Consider the following 24,721-nt stretch of genomic DNA (forward strand, 5'->3'; position numbering starts at 1 on the left):
TTGATTTCATGTTGTTTATGGAGAAGGAGAACCAGGAAATGAGTCGGGGGAAATACAACGCTACCAAGTGATGTGTATTTTTTGAGAGGTGCATCAAAGAGTATAGACGTAACAAGAGGGGAAACTCAATATATATATATATATATATATATATATATATATATATATATATATATATATATATATATATATATATATATATATTTTGTGTGTCATCAATGTTTTTACTGCCTTGTCTGTCTTGTCCTTGTTTTCCTGTCTTTAAATGTTTTGTATTTATGTTTTTAATGTTATGCAGTAGGCTGTATAACGATGGAGCGTGTAATGGTGACCATATGAATTTCCTACTTGTGGATAATAAAGTTTACCTTGACCTATTTTAAAAAGGAGCATCTTGTTTAATTGTATTTGTCTGTTCAAAAATATAAAACAATAAAAAGTTGATCTACAAAAATAAAAAATAAAAATAAAAAGAGCCCAAAACAACAGTCGGCGACATTAAAGAACAGCTTGTGTATTGCTAAGGCCACAGGGTCAAAATTAAATGATTTATTAAAAATGGAATAACAATAACACCAGTAAATTCCTGTTAAACGACAAAAACAACCACTGGATGGGAAAAGGGTATTTTACAACAACTTTGAATGTAGCACGAGGCTGGCAAGGCGAATTTCAAGTGAACACAACATCTGTGTTGTTTTTCAGACAACGGCAGCTACAGACTGAATCCTCTCCAGTGAAATACAGACACACTTTTACACTGTTTAGCCGTCAGCATTTTAACGTGTTTCAGTTCCCTCTAACGTCCGTTTTCGGAGCATCAGAGAGAAGCGCAGGCTTTTAAGTGGCACCTAAATAAGGCACCGAAATCCGCGTTGCTATTCGGTTCGGTAGAGAACGGTCGTCAAGGCACCGGTGCCGTATTAGCACCGGGTGTCGGACCCCCCCAAAATAAAAACTCTTCGGATCTACACGATTCACGTGGATGACATTTTCCCATTCAAAACGGCGATTTTCGCCAAAAAGCAACTAGTTTGCAGGTATGTGTTTAGATGCTTTTCTGCCCACTAGTGGTCAAAAAACACTTAACTTCTGACAGGATAAGACTGTTTCACTGCTTTCTGACATTTTATAGACCAAGCAATTCATCTAGAAACATTTTCTAGATTAATTTCTTTTCTAAGAAAATAGTTTGCAGTTAATTTGAAAATGATAGTTTTAGCCCCAATTTCAAATCCTCAACATGAAAAATAAAATTTCAAAAAGGTGTCCTACAACAATTAGTATCACTTAAATGCCAATGGATGGCATCTTTGAGTAGCCTGAAAATAACACGTCATGTAGCGACTGCCACAAGTCTGTAAATAAAGAGTGACAAAGATTTAAAGTGTTAACTAAAGCTTCAAAGATTAATCGATTAGTTGTCAACTATTAAATAAATTGCCAACTATTTTTATAATCGATTTGTTCATTTTTATTATTATAAAATGTTTTATTAAATAAACTATATTAAAAAAATCTCTGACTCCAGCTTCTTTAATGTGACTATTTTCTAGTTTCTTTTCTCCTCTGTGACAGTAAACTGAATATCTTTGAGTTGTGGACATTTGAAGACGTCATCTTGGGCTTTGGGAAACGCTGATCGACATTTTTTGATGTTTTAAAGACTAAAAAAACGAATCGATCAGTCGAGAAAATAATTGACAGACTAATTGACAATGAAAATAGTCGTTAGTTGCAGCCCTAGTGTTAATGTAGCTTTAAGTGTAACATCAAGACATTTGTTTTGTTTGTCAATTTAAAATGTTCCATATGCAATTTAACACATTTGGTGATATATGATTAATAATCATGACGCCAAAATATAATGACGCTGATCATGTTAGAAAGAGACAGATAAACACTGACACCGATGTCAACATGGACAACAGGATGTGAATATCATCAGCCAAAATGTCAGAACAACTATTTCTGTCTGTAGCGATTCTGGGGGTGGGAATGTGTGTGTCCGTCCCATTTGGTATCATGGGAATAAAAAGAGAAAGACACACACACACACACACACACACACACACACACACACACACACACACACACACACGGTAATGACAAAATGGGACTCTTCAGATTGATACCAAATTAGAAACAGTTTTTTTGTTTTGCTTTTTTTCAAACAGACCTAGAGGAGCTTGGCAGGCAGGATGAACACTTGACGAGAGAGAGATAAGAGGGGGAGGGGAGTAGTGAGAGGTGGAGAGAGAGAACGTGAGAAAGAAAAAGGCAAAGGATTGATGGAGGAATTAAAATAACTTAAAAATGGAGTGAGGGCGGGTGGATCCATAGGGACTCCGTGTGAGAGTGTGTGTGTGTGTGTGTGTGTGTGTGGTGTTGTTTTAGCTGGGCGGCCTTGGATTCCATGTTGACCTTTACAAAGATAGCAGCTGGTCGTCTCTTACAGTTTTAAGTTTGGTTTGCCTGACCACAATGATCTGAAAAGCAGATGGAGGGAGAAGGAGAGAGAACGATGACAGAAAAGAAATGTCTCTGTCCATCGACCTCCCTGGAAGGAAAAGGAAGTGAGAGAAACGGCCCAAACTGAACTGAGAGAAACTAATTTGGCAATTTGTTATGTTCTATTTAGTCCTTTATCCAAAATAAAGCTTTCACTTTAACTGAGGAAGAAAGAGAAAAGTAAACTGAGTTTGGCTGAGCTGCGTTCTTTTAACTTTCATGCCAGGAAAAAAAACCCACTTTGAATTTAGTTGAAAGGGACAAAGTTAAGAGCCGGTCGACTTGGGACAAAAAACTTCTTGCACATTATGAGCACAGGCTAAAGTAAAAGAAACGGAAACCTATGAATTTCTGCACATTTAATAATGAAATTGGTAGATTTTTCTCCTGATCGACTTACTAATTAATCAACTAATTGATTTAGCACTAATAACTTTTACTTGGCTTCTTCCTGTAACACACTGTGTGGTTCTGGCAATATTAAAAAGAAAGTTTTCATCCATTTTATAACTGAGGTTACATTTGCTTTGACCAAACTGTACAACAGAAAGAGCTTTGACAATGATGCAAAAATAGAAAACAGACACCAATCGTGTCTCCACAGGGAAGGAAAGATGATGGATAGATGGAGTGATGATTCAAACACAGAGAGAGAGAGAGAGAGAGAGAGAGAGAGAGAGAGAGAGAGAGAGAGAGAGAGAGAGATGGAGGGATGAAGCGATGAGACATGAAGGAAAGTGTGATATGCCATCCTCAGGTCTGCTCTACTATCATTTCACAGCTTAAACGTGCAAAGGTCAGCTGTTATTAATGGCAGGCCCTGAGGAGTGTGCGAGTGCGTTTCTGGGTATGTAAATGTGTGTGAGACAGTAAGTGTGAAGGCTTGCATGTCACACCTTTCTGCTCCAAATGCCATGTAGCCTGCCATTAGTGTCGTTGCTGTATCATCCCCACAGGGCTCAAGGCTCAGGGTGCATCTGGAAATTTGACCTGACGCTCCCTTTACTGCTTCCATCTACATCATCATGAGCGGTTTTATTTTTCTGTTATGAGCCGAATTCTGCTCAGGAGAAGCCACATGTCTGCTTTCCACCTGGAGCTCCTACATTTTAAATCTCTCCTGCTTTGAAGATCTATTTTGCAAAAAACAGATATGGAAAAAAGAGATGATAGAAAATGCCATGTGTTAGCGGAGCATTGTAAGCTGTGCTTTTATTCAATGAAAAACAGGTCTACACAACAAGATGGAGACATATTCAGCACTGTTTTGGTCAGTGGATCAGCTTAAGTTACTGCAGAGAGAACGGATATATTACAGTACAGTATTATCACCCCTACTCAAAAAATGCATTACAGTAATTTAGGAGATACTGACTTTCCAGAATAAACAATCGATTCAAACTACCCAACACTATGTGAAGTCAAGAGATTGATTATCACTTCCCCTTTAAAAGTGCCCATATTATGAAAAAAATCACTTTTTTCTGGGATTTGTCTCTGGTGCTTCCACATGCATACAAACTTTGAAAAAAAAAAACATCCATTCTGTTTTGAGTGAGATACGGTTTCTGAATGTAATTCTGCAGGTATTCCACGCAAAGTTGGAAGTGTGCCCTTGTTTAGAAGAAGTCTCCCGGCTAATCCTGCCTTGTACTGACTGCAGTTAGAGAAACCGCTAGCTAGCAATTGTGAGCCTTACCTAGCTACTGCGCATGTGCGAATCCCAACAAAGATGGTACAGAAGCTGAGAGGTCTCACTCTGTAGCTAAAACAGAGACCTGAACACAGGGTGAAAGAGGAGCTGCAGCAATGGGCAGTACAACAAAAATATGGTGTTTTTTGGATAATTAAACCATGTAAACCTATTCTGGTACAACCTCAAAATACAATTATGAACCTGTAAATGAGCATAATATGAGCACTTTAAACACAGTTAACGCCTTTTCCCCGCAAAACAATCTCAGTAGTGCCTCTTGCTAATTGGCTAAATTGGATGGTGATGAATCTGTCTGTCCAGGAAATGTTCAGATAAACTTTCTCTCTGTCAAAATGGGAGTCAATCGGCTGCTGTAATTGATAGAATTCATTATGATTCTCCAAACTTAAAAAGCAACAAAATGTCAACCCTTTTGCCTCTTCCAAAACGACAACAAATGCGGCGTAAACGCAGAACGAATGGGGTGTAAATGCATGCAGTGTTGCTGCTCCGCTCCACCTGATGTATTTTTGGCTTCCGCTGTGTCCCAGTTGTGTGCGGCTCCTTGGTGTTGGGAGGCAGGTGAAGGGTGCCTTGTGACAAAATGCCTGGTGTGTAGCCTATTTTCCAGGTTTTGACCTTCCCTGAATACACCGCTGTGAGGAGAACGAAGATGAATTGGAGCGCCGAGGCTGTCCAACCCGGAGAAAAAAAAAGAAGAAGACTTAACTGATGGATATTAGTCTCATTTTGTCATTCCATTTGCCTGTTTCTCTGCCTTCCTTGTTGCCATTTCACTTTTCTCTCCATCTCTTTCTCTCGCTCTGAGTAATGGAGTAAGTTTGAGGTCAACTCAAGGTTCACAGCGAGGTTTTGGACAAACAGCAGTGCAGATTGTCTGTTGTTTAACCTGCGCGACATGGAAACACAACACGCCACCACCAAATGAAATAGAGGAAAATGGATTACAGTTAACGCAGAAGCAGAGACAGAAACAGAAAGACTTTAACCTCTACAGCTAAAGACATGATGGTGTTTGTTTTTCCAGGTCATCAAAGGTTAGAAATCTTTTTTTTTTTTTTTCTGCACACACTTATTGTTCTTCTTTTTAACTCCTTCTCTCACTCTCAAAAAGATTTCCTAGCTCTCTTGTAATTTCTATCAACTCCTTTTTTCCCCTTTCACTGTCTTCTTCTTTAGTGTCATGGTCAGGTCACATCAGAAGAAGCCGGGGAGCAGGATGACATTTTGCTGCTACAGCTTGAAAGTGTTGATGTAAATAACTCTGAAGTAGTTGGTATGTCAACATCCAAGACATTGCTTACAACGGAGCTTTTGTAAGAGCGTATTATAATGAAGCTGCTATGTCTACCACCGATGGGATTGGGCATCGAGAACCGGTTCTGACTCAGAATCGTTTCAAAAATTACGATTCCAATAGAATCGCTTTTTAAGTGGAATCGTTTGGAAAGTTTGGTTTTGAATCCGATCATCGGTTCCAAATTTAACACGCACAAGTTTTGGTTCCCATAGCTGCCACCGTACTTCCAGGCGCTTGTTGTGTGGCTTTATTTTATGTTAAAAAAGCCCGGTAAAACTGTAAATCTCCATTGAATCAAAATAAAATGTTCCTCTTATCAACTCCACCCCTCAAAGAATCGTAATCAAGATTTGATAAGAAATGGAATTGAAAGGAAGAATCGGAATCAGAATTGTTCAAAATAAAATGATGCCCAACCCTAACCGCCAGTGTAGAAACAAGTTTCAAAAGTTTGGAATGAGAAATTTAAAAAAAAAACGTGTTCCAAAAAATGTAAACAGATTGATTACAAAAAATTCTCATTTGTTTACTTCATATAACTAACTAACTAACTAACTAACTCCCGACTAATGTTAAACAGGTTAGACTCAGCCCGCTGTGACCCCTGGTGCTGGGTCTCTCGAGCTGCTACAGCCACTAACTGAAGGGCCGTCTCTGCGAATTATGACCACAAATGAGACAAGAAGCAGTGCAGCCCTTCGCCTCACTCCCCGCCGCTAGGAGACTACTTTCGCCAGGAGAGTGGAGGCACTAATCTTCAGTTAGAAAATGTTTTTTTTTTTTAATAACCCAGAATGTAAAATGGAACTTGGATGCAATAAATGGGTTTAGTTTTGACAGATAACATATAAAAAAATAAATAATATATGAAAAATCTCTCATTTCTATTTAATAAAACAAATGTCTTATCCGATTAACCGATTAGAGCTGCAGCCCTAATTTCTGCCTTTAACAAATTGCGTGATTTGGCACTTTTTGCTGAGCAGTTTTTTGCATCAGGTCTGTAAGTCACTCCAATTTCCACTGAATTAATACATAACCGAGTTGAAGGATATACTCTTTTTATACACAATTTTCCTATAATTGGTTGAAAAATGTTTAAATTTGTAATAACTCTTGACAATACATGAACAGAACAGCATTCCTGCAAGTCCTGCAGGATTTATAAGAATTTATGTCATTTAGCTGACACTTTTATCCAAAGCGACTTACAATTGCTATATATGTCAGAGGTCGCACGCCTCTGGAGCAACTAGGGGTTAAGTGTCTTGCTCAGGGACACATTGGCTGATGTAGCGCAGTGGGAATCAAACCCAGGTCTCCCGCACCAAAGGTATGTGTCATATTCACTGCGCCATAACCATCCCCATCCATCCATAATAGTAATATTATATATAGAATTTATTAAAGAGCCATAACTCAATCTGGCTTTGTCCTTACCACCCTAGGAATTTAGGCATTACACAAACGATTGCAAGACTGTCTGAAATGTAAAAATGTAAAGCCATTTTCTGTAACTAAAATTACAAATTTTGAGGATTGTGTAGACTTTCAGCCGACGGTTCTTATTATGTTGTTAAACCATTTAGTCAATGCTGATTATTTATGTGTAATGGCTACTTTTAAATACTATCTGTTATTATGCTGCACAAAATATGGCTCAACCTGTTGAATGTTATGACAAGCCTAAGTACACTGTATTTTAATGCTGTATTTCTGTTACTGTAAAGTTGTGTGTGTGTAGTATGTGTATATAATTTACTAGTTAGAGAGCGTGTGAGAGACACAAAGAAAGGTCACTCACTCACACACACACACACACACACACAAAGATTGAAATGGGAGAAAGAATCAATATTTCCATTCAAACGTCGGTTTCATTTTCTACAGATTAGAGGAGACTGTTTCTCTCAGCTCCATCACCAACCGACCACCATCTACAACACTGTCACAGTCGCTGTCCTCACAGGGATGATAAAAAAGGGTGAAGATATGGGACATATGAAGCCACTGAAGGGTCTCAATAGTTAACAAATGTGTGTGCTCGTCCACATTTTGTCTCTCTACATCCAATTTCCACCGTCCACATTGTCCAAATAAACTGTCAACCCTGAAAAGGCTGATAAAGAGTGTATGCATTTGTGTGTGTGTCACATTATTTGTCCTGTGTTATTGGAGCTCTGGGGCCACAGAGTCTTCTATAAACACCCAGTTGTGAATTATTCAGCAAATAAACACATCCTCACACACACACACACACACACACACACACACACACACACACATTGTATTTGTGCTCATACAAACCCAAGCTGACAAATTCAGACAAAATACATATTTTAAAGATGGATAGATGTTATTCAATTCACTAGATAAACACACAAACCAGTCACATGTATGTCCAGCCATGAGACACAAATATAATATATAATAAGTGTGGATTTCATTGTTGAAAAGGAGGAAAAAAAGGCTGATGGATCTCACACACACACACACACACAGTTGGTCAGTTCAGTAGAAGGTGAAACAAACACTGCTGTTACATCCAATGACAGGGCGACACCTACAGTTTGATTACAGGTAGTGCATTAGAACGACCTGTTCTGCTCAGATTGACAAGGTGTGATAAACTATTTTCTTTGATTAATTCATGCAGTCAAATTATTATTCCAAGGCAAAAAAGTGCATAATTTGAGGGTGCAAATTAATAATTCATGCTTGTGATTTATCAAAACGTACCACTAATAGACTTTTATACGGTAAAATATTAGGCCTGTATCTACTGATTGTTTCCATTGTTGATTAATGAGTTGATCTTTCCAATAATTAAGGAAACCAAACTACAACACCCAATCACAACACTGTTACTCAACTCAAACAACATAACACAAACAAAGGTGGAGCAGGATATCACAAGGAGAATTCATTAATTTTTCAATTCAACAAAACTGAATAATTTTCATGTATTATTACTAGGGCTAATCAATTTATCGCAATTTTATCAGAATCACAATATGGACTAGTGCAATATCCAAATCACAGGAGGACGCAATATGTGTTAAATATGTGTCAAACCATTCTGAATTAAGTAGATGTCCCAGTCTACAAATCGTATCCTACAGACTAAAGTAAACATCTTTGTTTGGAGCAGATCCACGCACTTTACTCATTTTAATGCACTTTAATCATTTTTAATCATTTTTTCAACAAAAATGAGAATAATGATCATTCCCTTCAAAATTGTGAATCATATCGCAATTAGATATTTTCACAATCAAAATCACAATTAGATATTTTCCTCATATCGTGCAGCCCTAAATATTACAAATGTAGGGAACCAAAACAGTGACTGACTATTTTCCAAGCAGCAAGTAAAATCCCAGGGTCAAATCCATTTTCACAGTCCAACAAACAAGCCCTTCAACAGACAGTTTAATTTACAGTTTCCAGTTCTTGAGAAATATCCTATTTGTTTGATAAATTGGTTAATCAAATAGACTATAAAGTGTCAGAAAATACTTTGTTAAAGTGGACATATTATGCTTTTCAGTATTTTCTGTCATATCTACAATGTTGGATTTTCATGTTAAATGTGGCCAAAACTTCAAATAATGAGGTAAATGTATTTCAGACAATTCCCCGTGAGCTAAAACGTTCAGATTTCCAACTGTTCTGAATGCTCTGGTTTCAGTTTTTTCTACTCCCGGCTTAGTGTTACGCAACTCTAAGCTGGCCTTCTATGATCGGTCATCTGCTCCAAGTAGGCAGGAATGGAGTGTTTTTATGTTTTCATTCTATTCGAATGTGTTAGTAGCTTGAAACAAGCTAGCGCGGACCGCTGATTAGCTTACAATGCTAGTATTCGGGGCAGTAAAAAGAAATCGCTATTTATACCACTAAAAAGGCTCAAAATATCACCACACTTCAACAGTAGCATAATGAGGGTCCCTACATGTTAACCGAAGCATTGAGAACTTTGTAAGTGTACAGACAGTTTATTGAACGAAGAGTTGCAGGAGCGCCGTGAAAGGGGAAGGGAGGGAGAGAGGGAGAGAGAAAGAGAGAGAGAGAGAGAGAGAGAGAGAGAGAGAGAGAGAGAGAGAGAGATGCCGCAACACAGCCTCGTACTTCGGGAAACTGGTGGTGTACCTGCGGACATTGTGAAGCTATGGCCACCGAACAGGAGCTGTAACAGCGTGTTCTGAACATACACAGCGTGGTCTGTCATTGTTGTGGTGTTTATTCCTTCATCTTTCTCTTTTCTAAACAAAAAGTGCAGCATGTTCAGTTTCACTGAGCACAGTGTTGAAACTATTTTCATTTGGATTCAATTCAGTTCGCTAACAAGTTGAATTCAGCCTGTAGCTTTATTACAGTATCAGATCATTACCGTAAATGCAGACGTAAACATTTGCTCTGTTGACTTCTACTGCGACTCACCTGCTTCTTTCTCTCCCCGACGTACCAACAAGCTACGGGCCAAATAATGAATCCTTTCGTTCTTTAACATACGATCAGAGCCACCTTTTTCCCTTTTTCGCTTGCCATATGCCGCACACGTGGCTTTATTCCTCAGAGAATAAAACACTGTGATTTATATGCACCTGATGTTAGATACACTTTTTAAACACACTCTCTGCCTATTTATAACTACTCATTTCCACACACACACACACACACACACACACACACACACATTAGGCAGGGTAGGACACTGTCCAGGACCCCTGAGAGGGTCCCAAAAGGATATAGATATAATACCGATGTTTAAATATAGCCTAAATGAATTATGCATCTGTTTCTAACTAACAAGTGTCAGGAGGTCACACAGTATTCTTGACAGCACCAAACACTGACACACAGGTATCCCAGTGTGCTTTCAAAGAGAAAATGTAAGGGAAAATAAAGCCTTCATTGCAAAACTCCCAAATGCAAACTCTTTTTTTGTTGTACCCACTGAAACCACTAGCAGCACTAACACTCAAATGTTAGAAGATGATGGCACCAGTAGCCTACTCTCCTTTTTCTCTGACCCTTATGGAAACAGTGGCAACGCCAATGAAATAATACCGGAAGAAAATTGCAAATTGCATTCAAGAGCAGGGGATGAGGCAACCATGACAGGGAAGCAGAGGGTAAAAGGTAAATAACTACATGTAAATAACGTCTCAGTTAGGGAAAAGGTTGAGAATAAAGCAGGAGAGAGGCCCCATGCATGGGTTTCTCCAAGGGCCCCTAATCACTACATCCAGCCCTGACAACATTATAACAGTAGCCAAAAAAGACAACTGACACATCTGGCAGGTGCAGTAACATTATCATTACATCCATGTAGTCACTACCAGCCTGCCAGTAACTAATTATTATTTTCATAACCAATTTCTGTTAATTGGTCAATACATTTAAACAAAAACATAGTTAGGTCTATACAATTGTGAATAAAATAACATCAGAAATAGCTCAACGTGTCGTCTTCAATGCAAAACACAAAAGTATTAAATTTACAATATGAAAACAAAGCAGCAAATCGTATTTTAGGAGCCAGAAGTTGTATTTCTATGGCAAGAACCAAAGAATGTTTTGGTTTTTGAAACTTAGACCTATCCTAAAGCTACTTCTATATCCCGCCCCACCCCCAAATTATCTTAATTGCTTACCTTTGATAACTGCATGACGCTCGTAGTCCAATGGTTCAGGGTGTGTCAGCAACAATGACGCCAGTGTTTAGAAGAACCTTCACGCTATCGCTCTGCAAAAGTTGAGTCATTTTGGAGAATGGACAGAAAGGTGAACATCCGGGAACCGCTCCGCTCTACCGTTGGTTATTGATGCTGCAGGTGAAAACCCAGCGTAGGAAAACATTTAGTAACGTTATTCCAGTCCTTCAACAAGTGATAAAGTCCTTCTGTGATAAGTTCACAAACTGCGATGCACATTACTGTACTGCGTCCTCCACAGCTGGCGGTGGTGGTAGTGGGCGCTTCCGGGCTGGCTACTAGGTCCGGGCATACTGTCTATGGGCCGGGCTAACGTTAATTGGCAGCCATGTTTGTCCACGTTAGCTGACGTTACTTCGGAAGAAAAGCGCGGGAGCATTTCTATCTTTGAGAGTGACGGAAGAATTTGAACTCCTCTTCTTTTCCTCCCGACATCATTTAGTTACAACCTTAATGAAAGTGTTTCCATATAAACTTGTGCTCCATTAGAAGCAGCTAAGATAGCTTTAAGCTAGGGTACGTCGCAACACCACTGAGCGAGGGATTGACCACCTGACCACAGGCAGGTGAACGGCCTTTGACGTCACCTGACCCTCTTTCACTGAGCCCTGCCCCGCCCCGCCCATTAGCTACTTTTGTTATGCGTGCAAAACGTTCCATTCATGGTTGTACAATGGAACATAGGATTCTGTACAAAGATTCTCTTATATATAACTGTCACACACTAAAATGAGTGAGCACAATAACCAGTTAAAATGCAATAAAAGTTATAATGCATATAAAGGTAACAATTACAATTTCAGTTCAGATTTAGGAGCAATCTAGTCTAGCATTGCCAGACCTGTCTCCACTCCATAGAGTAGAGTAAAGTCTAAAGGCTACACCACACATACATTCTAGGATAGAAAAAAAACGCTCTGGATTGTTTGCATTTCTTTAAACCAATCAGAATTGTCTTGCTAAGCTATGGATGCAGTGACAGTGGCTCGGCAAAATAGTATCGGAAAGGAACTTTTGGTGGAACATTTGTACCCAGCAAAAGAAAACACCACACAGTTAACTATTTACACAATACAGTAACGTGTGCTATTTAAATTAGCTGGATATATGGTTACAAACATTGTAATTTCCCCTTGCAGGATTAATAAAGTATACAAATAAAAAAAATGAACTGTAATTTTCATTTTAAGCCATGGGTGGTTGTCAGTCAGGTACAGAGCTCCGCGTCAGCACGGGCTTTTATGACTGTCAACATAGCCGGCATCTAACGTTAGCTTCTCCGCTGCACTGTGGAGTAATGTCTGGCTATGTGAGACTAGCGTCTAGCAACATTATTGGATGCTGCGGTCTCAGCCTGGCAACCTCTGTGAACTTCGTGTCTGGATGGAGGGGCCGGGGGAGATGACTCTCTCCAGTATTTTTTATTTGGACTGCAGTAACTATTTTAAAAGCTAGCTGTCAGTATCACATATTGGACCTTTAAGACAAATATACAGAAAATACAAAACACAAAATACAACATACGTTCACACATACACACAGCACTCCCAAGCCTAACGTAGTACTAAAGTAAGTACTATAATATATAAGTACATACACAATAACTTTGCATTCATCCCAATTGCGCTGCTATTTACAGTACTGTATATGCATCAACAGGCACCAACGCATTAAGGAGGAAAAAAAGTAAGAAACTCAGATAAAAACATGAATCCTGGTGTCATGTTGTCAAATGACATGACTGATACCGAGACAACTTGTTGAAGCCCCGACACTGGTGGTAAACGTTTTGGAAAAAATTCTAAAAATTGTAAGCAGAACAAAAAGAACTACACATTTCACTGTCGGAACTTAACAGCGCAACACCCAGCGGAAGGAAACAGTTGCCATCGTTACCTACTACCTGCCTGAGCTAGTCCATCAGTAAAACCTTGAGCCACCTTAAATGTATTTAAACTACAATGTCTTGTTGCATGCTGCTGCTGAAGAAATATTCAGAGTTTTAAAGAACACAATTGTCCAGTACGAAGAAGTGACTGACCGTCAGTGCAGACTGCTGGATATGGTTTGGAAACCTGAAATAAAGTTATGCCAGATTATTGGTGTGTAAAACTTAAAGGTACACTGTGTAGTGTTTTAAGTATTTTATTAGCTAAAATCAATGTATTCATTCATAAATATGTCCTCATTGGTGTAAAATGACCTCTGCCAATGATCTGACTTATCCTCGTAAGCGAAGAATTTCTTAACTGTATATACATTGGACAGGCAAGTCCAAGGAGGCTTCCATGTCGTTCCGCCATTTTGAAAAACTATAATCGCTGAGAGGGACATAAAGCACTAGCAACGCTTTTTCGTTCACAGCCAGCATCACGTGACTGAAACCAGCTAAACGGAGAAAGAGATCAGTGAGGGGTGCTTGTCACTGCCCCGGAAAAATTGATAAATGTGTGTCTCCCTGCGACAACTGTTACTACTGTTCAAAATGAAGTGTTGGCAGAGGAAGTCTAGAACTAGAACCTCCTTCTAGGCGTCTGAAGTGTACGTTGTGTTCACTTAACTGAGAGAACGATTCCAAATACACCACCATTTGTTGTTAATCTAACGTTTTGATAACGGAGCTGTTAAGCACTTTGAGACTGTAGCAGAAATTTAGTTTTATTTAATTATTTATAACTTCATAACATTTTAAAATGATACTTTAAACCTGGAAATGATCAGTCATTTGTGAAGTTCTTTTTACAGCGTTCAAACCTGTTTATTGACCCACTGATGTGTCTGCTCGTGGTTTTTAAAAAGCGACTCCAATGGAACACGGCCAGCCTTTTACTAGATAAAAATCTGTAAAAACACACAAACACACTTGGAAAAATGCAAAACACACACACAAACATTCATCATTAGCTTGGGAGTCAAAACACACACACACACACACACACCTTAAATAGCAGCACACACATAAGCAGAGACAAAATAATGAATGGAAATCAAACAATTACAAAAACACAAATCACTGACATTAAAAAGGGTACCTCACATGTTGTATTTACACATTAAAGGGGAGTTTCACTGAAGCGGAGACCTCAAGATCACATATTTGAAGAGAAAAAATATGGGAAAGAAAATGTTACTATCTGGTTGCATCAATTTTGTTTCCTCTACTGGATCCAAATATTACAATATTAAAAATATTTTAAGGAAAAGCAATTCTCTATTTGGACCAATGTATGTTTCAGGTAGAGTGTTGACTGCCTCAGAAAAAAACTATCTGAGGAGTTCTAAAAGGTCCTAAATAATAAATTAACCAAAAACAAATCATTTAAAAGTCCCAGTTTTCAGATGGAATGAATATGCCAGTAAATACAAGAGTTTTTAAAACAGCAAAAATGTGGACAAACATACAAATTCACATTATGGGGTAATACAGCATGGAAGCCCCACCACAAATCTATGTCTACATTCAAGTGACCGGAAAAGAAAACTGAATTCCCTTACGGATCTGGAGCTCTGAGGGTCAGGTTCTCCAAAATCATCTACGTACTGTGATCACAGGTTTCAGCTGGATGTTGGCATACAGCACTGTGAGACCCAACAGGCAGTCAACATTGTCACACAGAAGAGGAACCTTTTAGAGATCTGCAACTAATGATGCAGTTCATTATTTTATCTAATAATAAATCATTTAGTTCATAAAATTTAAAATGTTGAAAATCACATGTTCCTAGAGACCACTGTGACATGTTCAGATTGCTTCTTTTTGTCAGACCAACAGTCCAAAATAGAGCTTTGATTCTCTGCCCAAAGCCGATTGGGCCCTAGCAAAATTCCCCCGGGCTTGAATTGGGTCGGGTTTGCACAAATGTCACAATTTCTATATTTTGTTATAGTCTGTGTAATGTCATGGAGAATGTATGGGGGGTGTGTGTGTGTGTGTGTGTGTGTACCACTGTATGTGACTGCCATCTTCTGGATATCTATTCAACTTACACAAATAGATAAAAAAGCAGTGTATATTTAGGTTTTTAAGCAGGCTCGGGCGAAAAAACTGCCGCTGTGGCTCGGGCTCGGACAGATCTATGCAGGGGTTCATGTAGGGTCACTGATATTTTTGGGCCTGATCACAGCTCTAGTCCAAAACCGAAAGATATTCCATTTATAACCGTAGAAACACAGATGTAGGGTGAGTTTACTTGATTATCAAGGAGAATGCAGAAAATAAACTACTCAAATTTTGAAAAGCGAGAGGACAAAGAGACCGCAAAGACAATGTAAGTGAGTTAATAGTAAACACCAAGCTTCTTAAGACACGGCAGCTTCATCTGTTGTAAATACTGTCGGTAAAGTGAAGGCTGTTACAACGTGGAAACTGCAGTGCACACAGAGCGTCTCACACACACAGCACACCTTTTTATTTACTTAAATCGCACAATTTTTGCAGTTATGGAATCGCACAAACAAATTGAGTGACGTCCCGATTGCACGTAAGTTTGCCATTTACGACCTGTCTGATGGTGTGACTGCTCGTTTTGTGTCCTGTGGACTTTATTGTAGTGATGGCAACACCCTCCCAGATCTCAGCAGCTCACTTGGAGAGTGTGATGTCATCATAAATGATAGAAACGATTGCTAAAAGGGGTGTCTGCAAGATCCATTGACATGAACCTAAATTTCAAAACACCCATGCCCAATAATCACAAAATTAAACCTTAAAAGCTCTATAGTGTGGATAATTGGTTATAGATTTTGATGATATGGCTGATTTCTCACACACCAAGAAAAGGCAACATGTTTCCGTCAGAAACTGAAATAAGAAAAACTTTTAAAACCGCGTAACAGTACAAGATCTCGTTTAGCAAAATCAGCAACTTGAACCTCAGTTTGACAAAGACGTTTCGAGAAGCTGCAGGCTGCTTTTCCCAAGCGTTTAGTTTTGAATAGGAGAGCTGATCCCGATCCAGGCAGGACCCCGGGCTCACAGCTCCGTCTTCTGCCCAGACAGAGGCATCTGTGGCTGGATCTCCTCGTCCGACGACACCCCTGCATCCGTCTTCTCCACCGGAGCTTTGCTCTTTTTCTTCTTCTTCACCTTCTTCTCCTTCTTCTTCTTGGTCGCCTTCTCTCCCTCCGAGCCGCCGTCTCCTCCCTCTCCCTTCTTCCCTCCCTTCTTCTTTTTCTTCTTCTTCTTGTCTTCCGCAATGGCCGCCTGGTCTCCCTTCTTCTTTGGGGTCCAGTTCTCGTTCAGACAGGCTGGACAGGGAAATGTGAGGAGAGGAGAAGAGGGGAAAATAAATGGTGAATGAAATAGCTACAGATAAAAAATAATGTGTGTGTGTGTGTGTGTGTGTGTGTGTGTGTGCGTGCGTGCGTGTTTTACCTGCGTCTTGTCCTTTCAGAACGTGTTTCTCACACAAATGCTTGGTCAGGTCTTCCTCCTGGCTTCCTCTGTACCAGTCCTCAATCACGTCCTCATACTCCTCTATCATGACGTCGCACTGACACACACAAGTTCGTACAAGTTGTCAAATTGATATATATATATATATATATATATATATATATATATATATATATATATATATATATATAGCACAGTTTCCAAGGATTTGTCAATTTTCTGTGATTCTGTGCAGAATTCACACCATAAAACCATGTTATTGTTTCTCAGTTGTTCAAAAATGCACAAAACAAAGAAATGAAAAAACTTTTCTTTTCTTTTTTTTAACAGATGTACAAAACAAACACCACATAAAGATTGTGTATTAGGTTCAACAGTTAAGAACTTGTTTGGATACATTTGTTTTGCCCAGTTTTTCATTGTAATTATTTTCTAAAGAACACACAAAAAAAAAAAAAAAACTCTGATTTTCAAAAACTAAACATTAGAAGATTCATTTCATTGCATTCAGTGAATGGGAAAGCACCTGTTTTTTAAGGTCGGCCACTTCCGCTGAAGTCTCGTTCCACAGCTCGAAGGGAATATCCATCACCACGTTCACGCCTTTATTCACCAAACCATGAAGCGTGGAAAAGGTCTCCGACATGCCCTGCAGACAGAAAAGATTAACTTGATGGGAATTTTCTTGGGCCAACCCCCATGCTGCTGCCAGACACACAACATAATGTACATACATAGATGTTAATGAACGCAACAAGGTTCCTGAAACACTAATCCCTTAGTAAAAAAATGATTTAGTAGTAGTGAAACCAAAGAGATCCTCCCAGTCCGTCTTGACGTAGACATTAATTTATCTGCTATTAAAAAAAGCTTAATTATTAAATCTATTTAATCTACATCGAGGGAAACCTCCTCCTAGTAGCAGTAGCTCATACTCGGCATGTAGAACATGGGACGGGTCATCGACTGTCCTATCTGCCTGTTTTAGTGGAGCCTGTTCGTAGATAGACGGAGAGACAGTTAGTTAGGATAGTGGTGTCAAACAGGACACAAACTTAACAAAAACTTCTACCACGAGGCACTTCATTTACTGGCAGCACTGGAGGGCTTTTACTTTACATACAAGCATGTGACAAACAAAGAAGCCGCCAAACTAACTCGGATAAAGATACAAAGTTAGTTTGGTGGCTAATTTGTGGAGATCAGACAGACAGGTCTGCATCAAAAACGCTTCAAACTTGTGAAAATGTATCTAAATTCTTTAAACGGCTGACAGAAAAAGTGCTACACACGCTAAATACAGGTGTGCTGTACTATTGGACATGGTGGTTTTGTTTTCATGTTTACTCACGGTCACCTTCTGAATATAAATGTGGATGTTTTTTGTCAGTTTACCAGTCTGAAACATTAAAAGCCAAATACAGTTGGGAAAAAAACTGAGCGGATGAAGCGGGGGGGGGGGGACCAAAACGGTGAAGTTTCTTGGCGGGAAACCAAAACAATGGGCTGAAAGACACTTGGAAATGCTTCGTAATTCTGGGTGGATTCACCGCTTCAAACACCCCCCTATCACATTACAGGTCTGATCCAATGTTAATACTGTATCAAAATAATATTAACAGCTTTAACATTTGGGGGATTGGGTTAGAAATGAAGGGTTCCTTCTCAAGTTACTAAGGTTAAAAATAACCCTAATTAAAAAGCAGCTTTGCCCAAGACATAACATCAAACCACACACACACACACACACACACACACACACACACACACACACACACCTTGGCAAAGCGGTTACTTCCACTTCTCTCCTTGTGTAGATTGTACTCCAACAGCCTCTGACACACATTTTCTACAACCTCGATGAATCTGAGGTCTCTGTGGAGAGAGAGAGAGAGAGAGAGATTTGAAAATGTTTTCAGACTTTTACTGACACCACGTGTGGATATTTTGTCTTTAGTCTGGAATCGGAGTCACAATACCTAATTCCATTCATTCACAACAGTGTTGTGTTTATATTTGACTGTTCCTTTTATTTTTAGAGCAGTGTCTGGTATACTTTGAGTGTAACTGTTTAAGGGATGACCGCAGTTTCCGTCTGCATCTCGTCGGGCTGAAGCAGCTACTAGTTTCAGAATGTATTTCTAGAGAAAGTGTTTTGGTTGAATGATGATCACAGTGAGAGCCAGAACATGTGGTCTCAGAGATGCAACCCAACTACAGTAAAAACATCGGATCTCTCCCCACACCTGTAAAACACAGAATCTTGTATGTCAAGAAAGCATGTTTGGATTCCATATCATATATCCTATCCAACAGTGCACTATAATGCTTTGTTTAGTCACTTTTGGGAAGGGAGTCACTCTACAGAAAAAGCAATTGACTATATGCATCATTCACTTTTTTTTAATTTTTTATTTAGAATTACATCATCAGGGTAAGGGATTTAAGACCAATTCAAACACTGAAACAAAAGCAAAGATGAAACCACATCATTTCTAACTGGACATGACGATGGATGTAACAGTAAATATGAGCAGAAACTGCTGAAGGACACCGGGAGTTAAGTGTGTGTGTGTGTGTGTGTGTGTGTGTGTGTGTGTGTGTGTCACACACACACACACACACACACACACACACACACACACACACACACAAACACACACACACCAACTAGAGCTGTAACAATTCAAAATGTTGCCGTACATTTAATTGTCTCTCTTTTGTTGCTATGAACGTGTTTAGGGTCAAGTGCCAGCAACTGGCAGTTAAAACAATAATATAAATATTTAGTCTGACCAATAATCATTTGTGTCGAAACAAAATCAACAATTACCAGCCATACGCCTTAAGACCTTAGCTAATGTTAGCGGTTAAACAAACAAAAACGTGATTACGTTAAAATTTTTTTTACAATTGGACAATTACGTAATAATTGTTACAGGCTTACAACAACAACAAAACAAATGTGTCTGCTAGTAACTGAGACATTCTCATTATTTTTAAAAGTCCTGAATTTGAGTTCAAGCCTTTTCCGGTACAAAGACAGCAGTGCTCTGTTATCACACACCAGCTCCACTGCTTCCTTCTTCTATAATAAGTTCCACCAAAGGAAATGAACCTGACCAAGTTCCTGTCCCCTGCAGCCCGAGTGTGTGTGTGTGTGTGTGTGTGTGTGTGTGTGACAGAGATAATCCTCTCTTCCACAGACAGCAGGGTTGGAGCTTTTCCACCGCGAAACAAAGCTACACTTTGTCCGGCTTTGTCGACTGCAACACTTCATGTAGAGTCACAACATTAACACACCACACACACTTACGACTTGACATATTTGACTGGCGGCGCCCCCTTGCCGTCTATGAAGCGGTAGTTCGTGTCGATGACTTCCTTGGTCTTCCCCGTCTCATCGAACGCCGACTTCATCTCGATGCTGACAAACTTACAGACTGGAGAAGAAGACGGAGAGAGAGTGTTTTAGGGCTGGCCAATTAATCACATTTTATTTTCAATTACGATTTTGGCTTACGATTATGAAAAGGAGATCAAATTATTAATGTGCCGCATTCTGTTTCACAATGATGCTCTCGTTTTGTCTCTTGTTGTAATAAATAAATCCAGTGCACTCAACAGCTTTCGCCCGTTTACTGACTAGAATACTATAGTTTACCATAAATATGTTGAATATATGCTTGGAAGTTTTCAGTAGGTTGTGGAAGTGCACTTATGTTACAATATAATGCAATCTTATTTTTCATTATTTGTATGTTATTTTTTTTAAATATAAATAAATAAATAAATATATATATATATATATATATATATATATATATATATATATATATGATGTTTCCAAAGTCAATGAGTAATCTCGTTAAATAATTGTGATCTAATATATTGACCAAAATAACTGGAATACTTGATGGTGTGAGTTTGAATGTACTAATCTTTCATTTAAAAATTGAAGACCGTTCTCATTTATTTTTTTATTATTTACAATTTATGGAGTTAATTTTTGGTTTCTTATTTGTTACAGATTTTGAAACTGTGTTCAACCTGCCTTGTTGTCTGTAAACTTTGTTTGACAAAGATGAAAACAAACAAAAAAAGAGAAGGAAAGAATTATAAATTATATAATTCAATTTTGACATTTTCCAGATCACAGCTAGCAATCTAATCTAAGCTCGAAGAAATACTTAAAGTGCTCATATTATGCTTTTTGGATTTTCCCCTTTCCTTTATTGTGTTATATATCTTTTTGTGCACGTTATAATGCTCACCTAGCTGCTAGCGTGGCACGCCCTCATACTCTGCTTCTGACTGGCTAGCAGTCCTTACCTAGCTACTGCGCATGTGCGACTCCCAACAAAGATGGAACAGAAGTGAGATGTCTCACTCTGTAGCTAAAACAGAGAGCTCAACACACAGGGTGAAAAGAGGAGCTGCAGCAACGTGCAGTACAACAAAAATATGGTGTTTTTTGAAAATTAAACCATGTAAACCTATTCTGGTGCAACCTCTAAATACAATTATGAACCTGAAAATGAGCATAATATGAGCACTTTAAAAGATGTCTTACTTAGATTTTTTTCTTACTCAAAATCATGACATTCGGTCTTGAGAAGCTATTTAGAGGAATCAGAATGAGATTTATTGCCAGAGTAAGTTTTCACTTGCGTGCATACAATAATATACAACATATGAAAATGGAAGAAACATCAGAGCAAAGTACTGCCGTGTGTGCAAAATATTAATCCGGATCTAGATCTACTAATATTTATTCTGGCCAGAATGATTTAACTGAATGTAAACAGTGATTACAGTGATATTTTCTGACATTATCTCAATGTGAGCCAGCAGACAGTGAAACTACAGTGGCAGTTATCCATCGTCACTCTGCTGTGGACACCCTGGATGTCCTCGGACCCTGTTTTGAGAACCAAACGAAGCTAACGGTCAGTTACCTTCACATTTGTTAGCAAGATGAACCCAGTCGTCATCCCCTCCAGTCTTAGCTGCTCCGACCGACAAAAACACCGAGAAAAACAAGTACGCCGCCAAAATCATCTCGTCGGATCCGTCTGACACTTTATCTACTCGTAAAAAGTGGGTTTGTACTTAAAAAGAAGCTTGAAAAAACCGTTATATTTCAGTTTCTACATCATATTCTGTCCCACCACAGCAGCTCGCAGCAGTTGCAACAAAATCGAGAAGCGATCACTTCCGTTTTGGGCGCAACACGACGCTCACCTTCGGGCCAATCAGAGAAGTAGAAGTGGCAGCAGCTGGACCAATGAGAAGCAGGGGAGGGCCAGAGAGAAGGATACAGAGAGGCGAGGTATCACTCTGCGCTTATTTTATGATAGGCTACAGCCAGGTGAAGCTATAGCCTACTTGAGTATTTCCCTTTTATGCTACTTCATACTTGTACATCTCGGAGGTAAATATTGTACTTTTTACTCCACTACATTTGTCTGACAGCTTTAATTACTTTTCAGATTTTTTATATTAGCCTAATGAAACAGTTCCGTTTTTTTCTCTTTTTTCCTGGTTTACATGTATCGTAAGTAGGCTTAAGTATTGGCGCCTTTGCAGAGTTATATACTTTATTTATTCATGCATCAGGGCCAGCACACATGAATTAACATCATTAGATTTAGCCAAATGCCATTGCCAGACCTACCTCCACAGACAGTAGACCAGAAGGTGCTAAGCTAATTTCTAATGAGTGGCTCCTCCTGTTTATATACTATCTTTGGCTTCAGTGCTATTAGTTGTGTTGCAGTCTTCAATGTCATCCAACAGATGGGGCCATTGACATACCTAAAGCACAGTAAGTTATCATTGGTATGCAATATTAAATAGAAAACAAACCCTGTGTGTGTGTGTGTGTGTGTGTGTGTGTGTGTGTGTGTGTGTGTGTGTGTGTGTGTGTGTGTGTGTGGGGGGGTGCTGGTCTGTCAGCATTACAATTATCAGAGTTCTGATATGGCAACGCTGGGGTTGTTGCCAACAGTGACACATGTCATGACATTTGATTGGTTTGTGGTCACTGGACATGATTAGCTATTAGCCTTCAACCAGCTGCTCGCCACATGCAAATAGGTGTGTGTTAGTGTTAGTTTTAGATAGTGGGAAAAAATAATACAAGAATTGTTACATTCAACAATGACATTAATCATTAGTTAATAATAAGCCACCTACAGCGCACACTGGACACAGCAATGAAACTATCCCAGCATTCCATTCATAAAAATAACATCACAAACATTACATAAATAGTTTAAAAAAAACAGATCAAGTGTCCAGTCAACAGTTTAATCTCTTTTTAAAGTGGTACTTGCGGCAGTCTAGCCTATGTTAGACTGCAAGTAACCATAGCAACAATGCTACTTTGACAGTTAATTCAGTCATGTTGATACCTAAAATGCATCTTTTTTAAATAGCTGGTGATTTTTTGTGTTTTTGTTTTGGTTTATAAACACAATTAATTGTCTTTATCTAGAACCTGATCCTGAATGATCCATCATTAAAATAAGATTTGACACAGCCCTAAACGATTACAATTCTGATGTCCTTCCTCGAGGATGGATTTTTCCTGTTTTTGCTCCTTAGGCGGGATCTCTGATTGGCTGCTGCTTAATAATTTTTTACCTATTTTATATAATTTTCTATATCAAATAAAGCATCTGCAGTCTTGTATCGCTGGTGGTGTCTTTCCTGATTGATTTTGCTTTAGGTGTATTTACACTCCACTAAATCACTGCTTAAATAATCCAACACATCACTACAAAGTATTATGTAAAAGTTTCTTGACAACTACGGAGGGCCCTATGTACGTTCCCTGAGGAACTCCTTCACACAAAGTTCATAAACATTCACCTCTCCTCACTCCTCAACTCTCCAGCAGGACTTTTACATGTTTAGAACCAAAATCAGAAACAGTTGTTTTTTCAAGTTTATATTTGAAGAATTTGGCTCAGTATTTTGGTGTCTATTGTTGTTGTTGTTGTCTTACTATAAACACAGTAAGAGAAAAGCAAGTAGGCCTACTGCAAAAGTCAAGAAGCATAAATATAATATAATAATAATAAAAAATGAAAATATGTTTAAAAATGTGAAGAGCAGTGTAATGAAAAGGATGAAATGTGCAAAATATTGACTAAATAATATGCAAATTAACAGTATAAATGTGCAATATGCAAAAAAGATTAACCTGTAGAGGGGGAATGTTTGTGTGTGTATATGTGTGTGTGCATGCATCCTATAATGCATTCTATGTGCTTGAATGTGTTTGACTCCATTTATGTGTATGTGTATGAGAGAATAAAGCGATGTGTTCCACAGTAAGATAAGTGTTCCTCACTAGTTCAATAATAGTCCAGTTTTTCTGAGAGGTGCTTTAGTTTACTGCTGCCTGCCAAAAGGACAGCAAGCTTATCATTCCACACACACACACACACACACACACACACACACACACACAGATCGCTGTGTGTCTCATAGCAGAACTTGACACTGAGTTGGTGGAGGGGAGGTTGATGTAGAGAGAGAAAGCGAGATGAAAGCTGGTTTTTATTCAGCAGTGCAGCCCACACAACGGGCAAGCAGGGGCTTTGTTAAAAAACTCTCATCTCTCTCTCCCTTGCTCTCCTATTCAGCTGTTCCTTGAATAAAATAATAATACATTCAGATTATATAGCAGGTTGTTGAAAAGCTCTCTCTCTCAACACATACGGTATAAAACGAGGCAGCTTTTAACAGTTTAAACCAATATGCATGTACACAAACGGAAACAGTGACACTGGAGAGAATAGAGGGAACTGTGATTAGAGCCTTTGTATTTAAACATGTTTTCATTAAAACATGCATTGAAAATCTGAATGCTCCTCTTCTCTGATCAAAGTTGAGTGATTCACGCCTCAAAAAACGTCTGCAACATAATTTACTGAACAATTTCTAATATCAACGTAGAATAAAAGTAGTTAGTACTTAGTTACTGTTGCTACCCCTGTTAATCTTTTCAGTCTAGCAATGCATGCAGGCATTTTAAAATAGCCAAGTTTCCGTTCAAATGTGGCACAAAT

General features: G+C 38.8%; 1 protein-coding gene across 1 annotated transcript; it reads right to left on the reverse strand.

Moving 5' to 3' along the window:
- Positions 1-14,055: 14,055 nt before the first annotated feature.
- cnpy3 (canopy FGF signaling regulator 3) lies at positions 14,056-21,861 on the reverse strand. Its single transcript, XM_078276105.1, has 6 exons — positions 21,599-21,861; positions 19,957-20,083; positions 18,419-18,515; positions 17,167-17,289; positions 16,620-16,737; positions 14,056-16,492 (listed from the first exon to the last, which is right to left on the reverse strand). Exons 1-6 carry the CDS (start codon positions 21,699-21,701, stop codon positions 16,218-16,220), a joined length of 843 nt encoding a protein of 280 aa, XP_078132231.1. The 5' UTR covers positions 21,702-21,861; the 3' UTR covers positions 14,056-16,217.
- Between the last annotated feature and the right edge of the window lie 2,860 nt (positions 21,862-24,721).

Source organism: Sander vitreus, chromosome 19, assembly GCF_031162955.1.
Source record: "Sander vitreus isolate 19-12246 chromosome 19, sanVit1, whole genome shotgun sequence".
Classification (NCBI taxonomy): Eukaryota; Metazoa; Chordata; class Actinopteri; order Perciformes; family Percidae; genus Sander; species Sander vitreus.

Excerpts from the sequence above, each read along its gene's own strand:
- cnpy3 (XM_078276105.1), bottom strand. The coding sequence starts at position 21,701 with ATGATTTTGGCGGCGTACTTGTTTTTCTCGGTGTTTTTGTCGGTCGGA. Across the intron at positions 18,516-19,956 it reads CCAGTCAAATATGTCAAGTC|AGACCTCAGATTCATCGAGG; the intron begins GTAAGTGTGTGT and ends CTCTCTCCACAG. Across the intron at positions 16,493-16,619 it reads TCTGAAAGGACAAGACGCAG|CCTGTCTGAACGAGAACTGG; the intron begins GTAAAACACGCA and ends TTCCCTGTCCAG.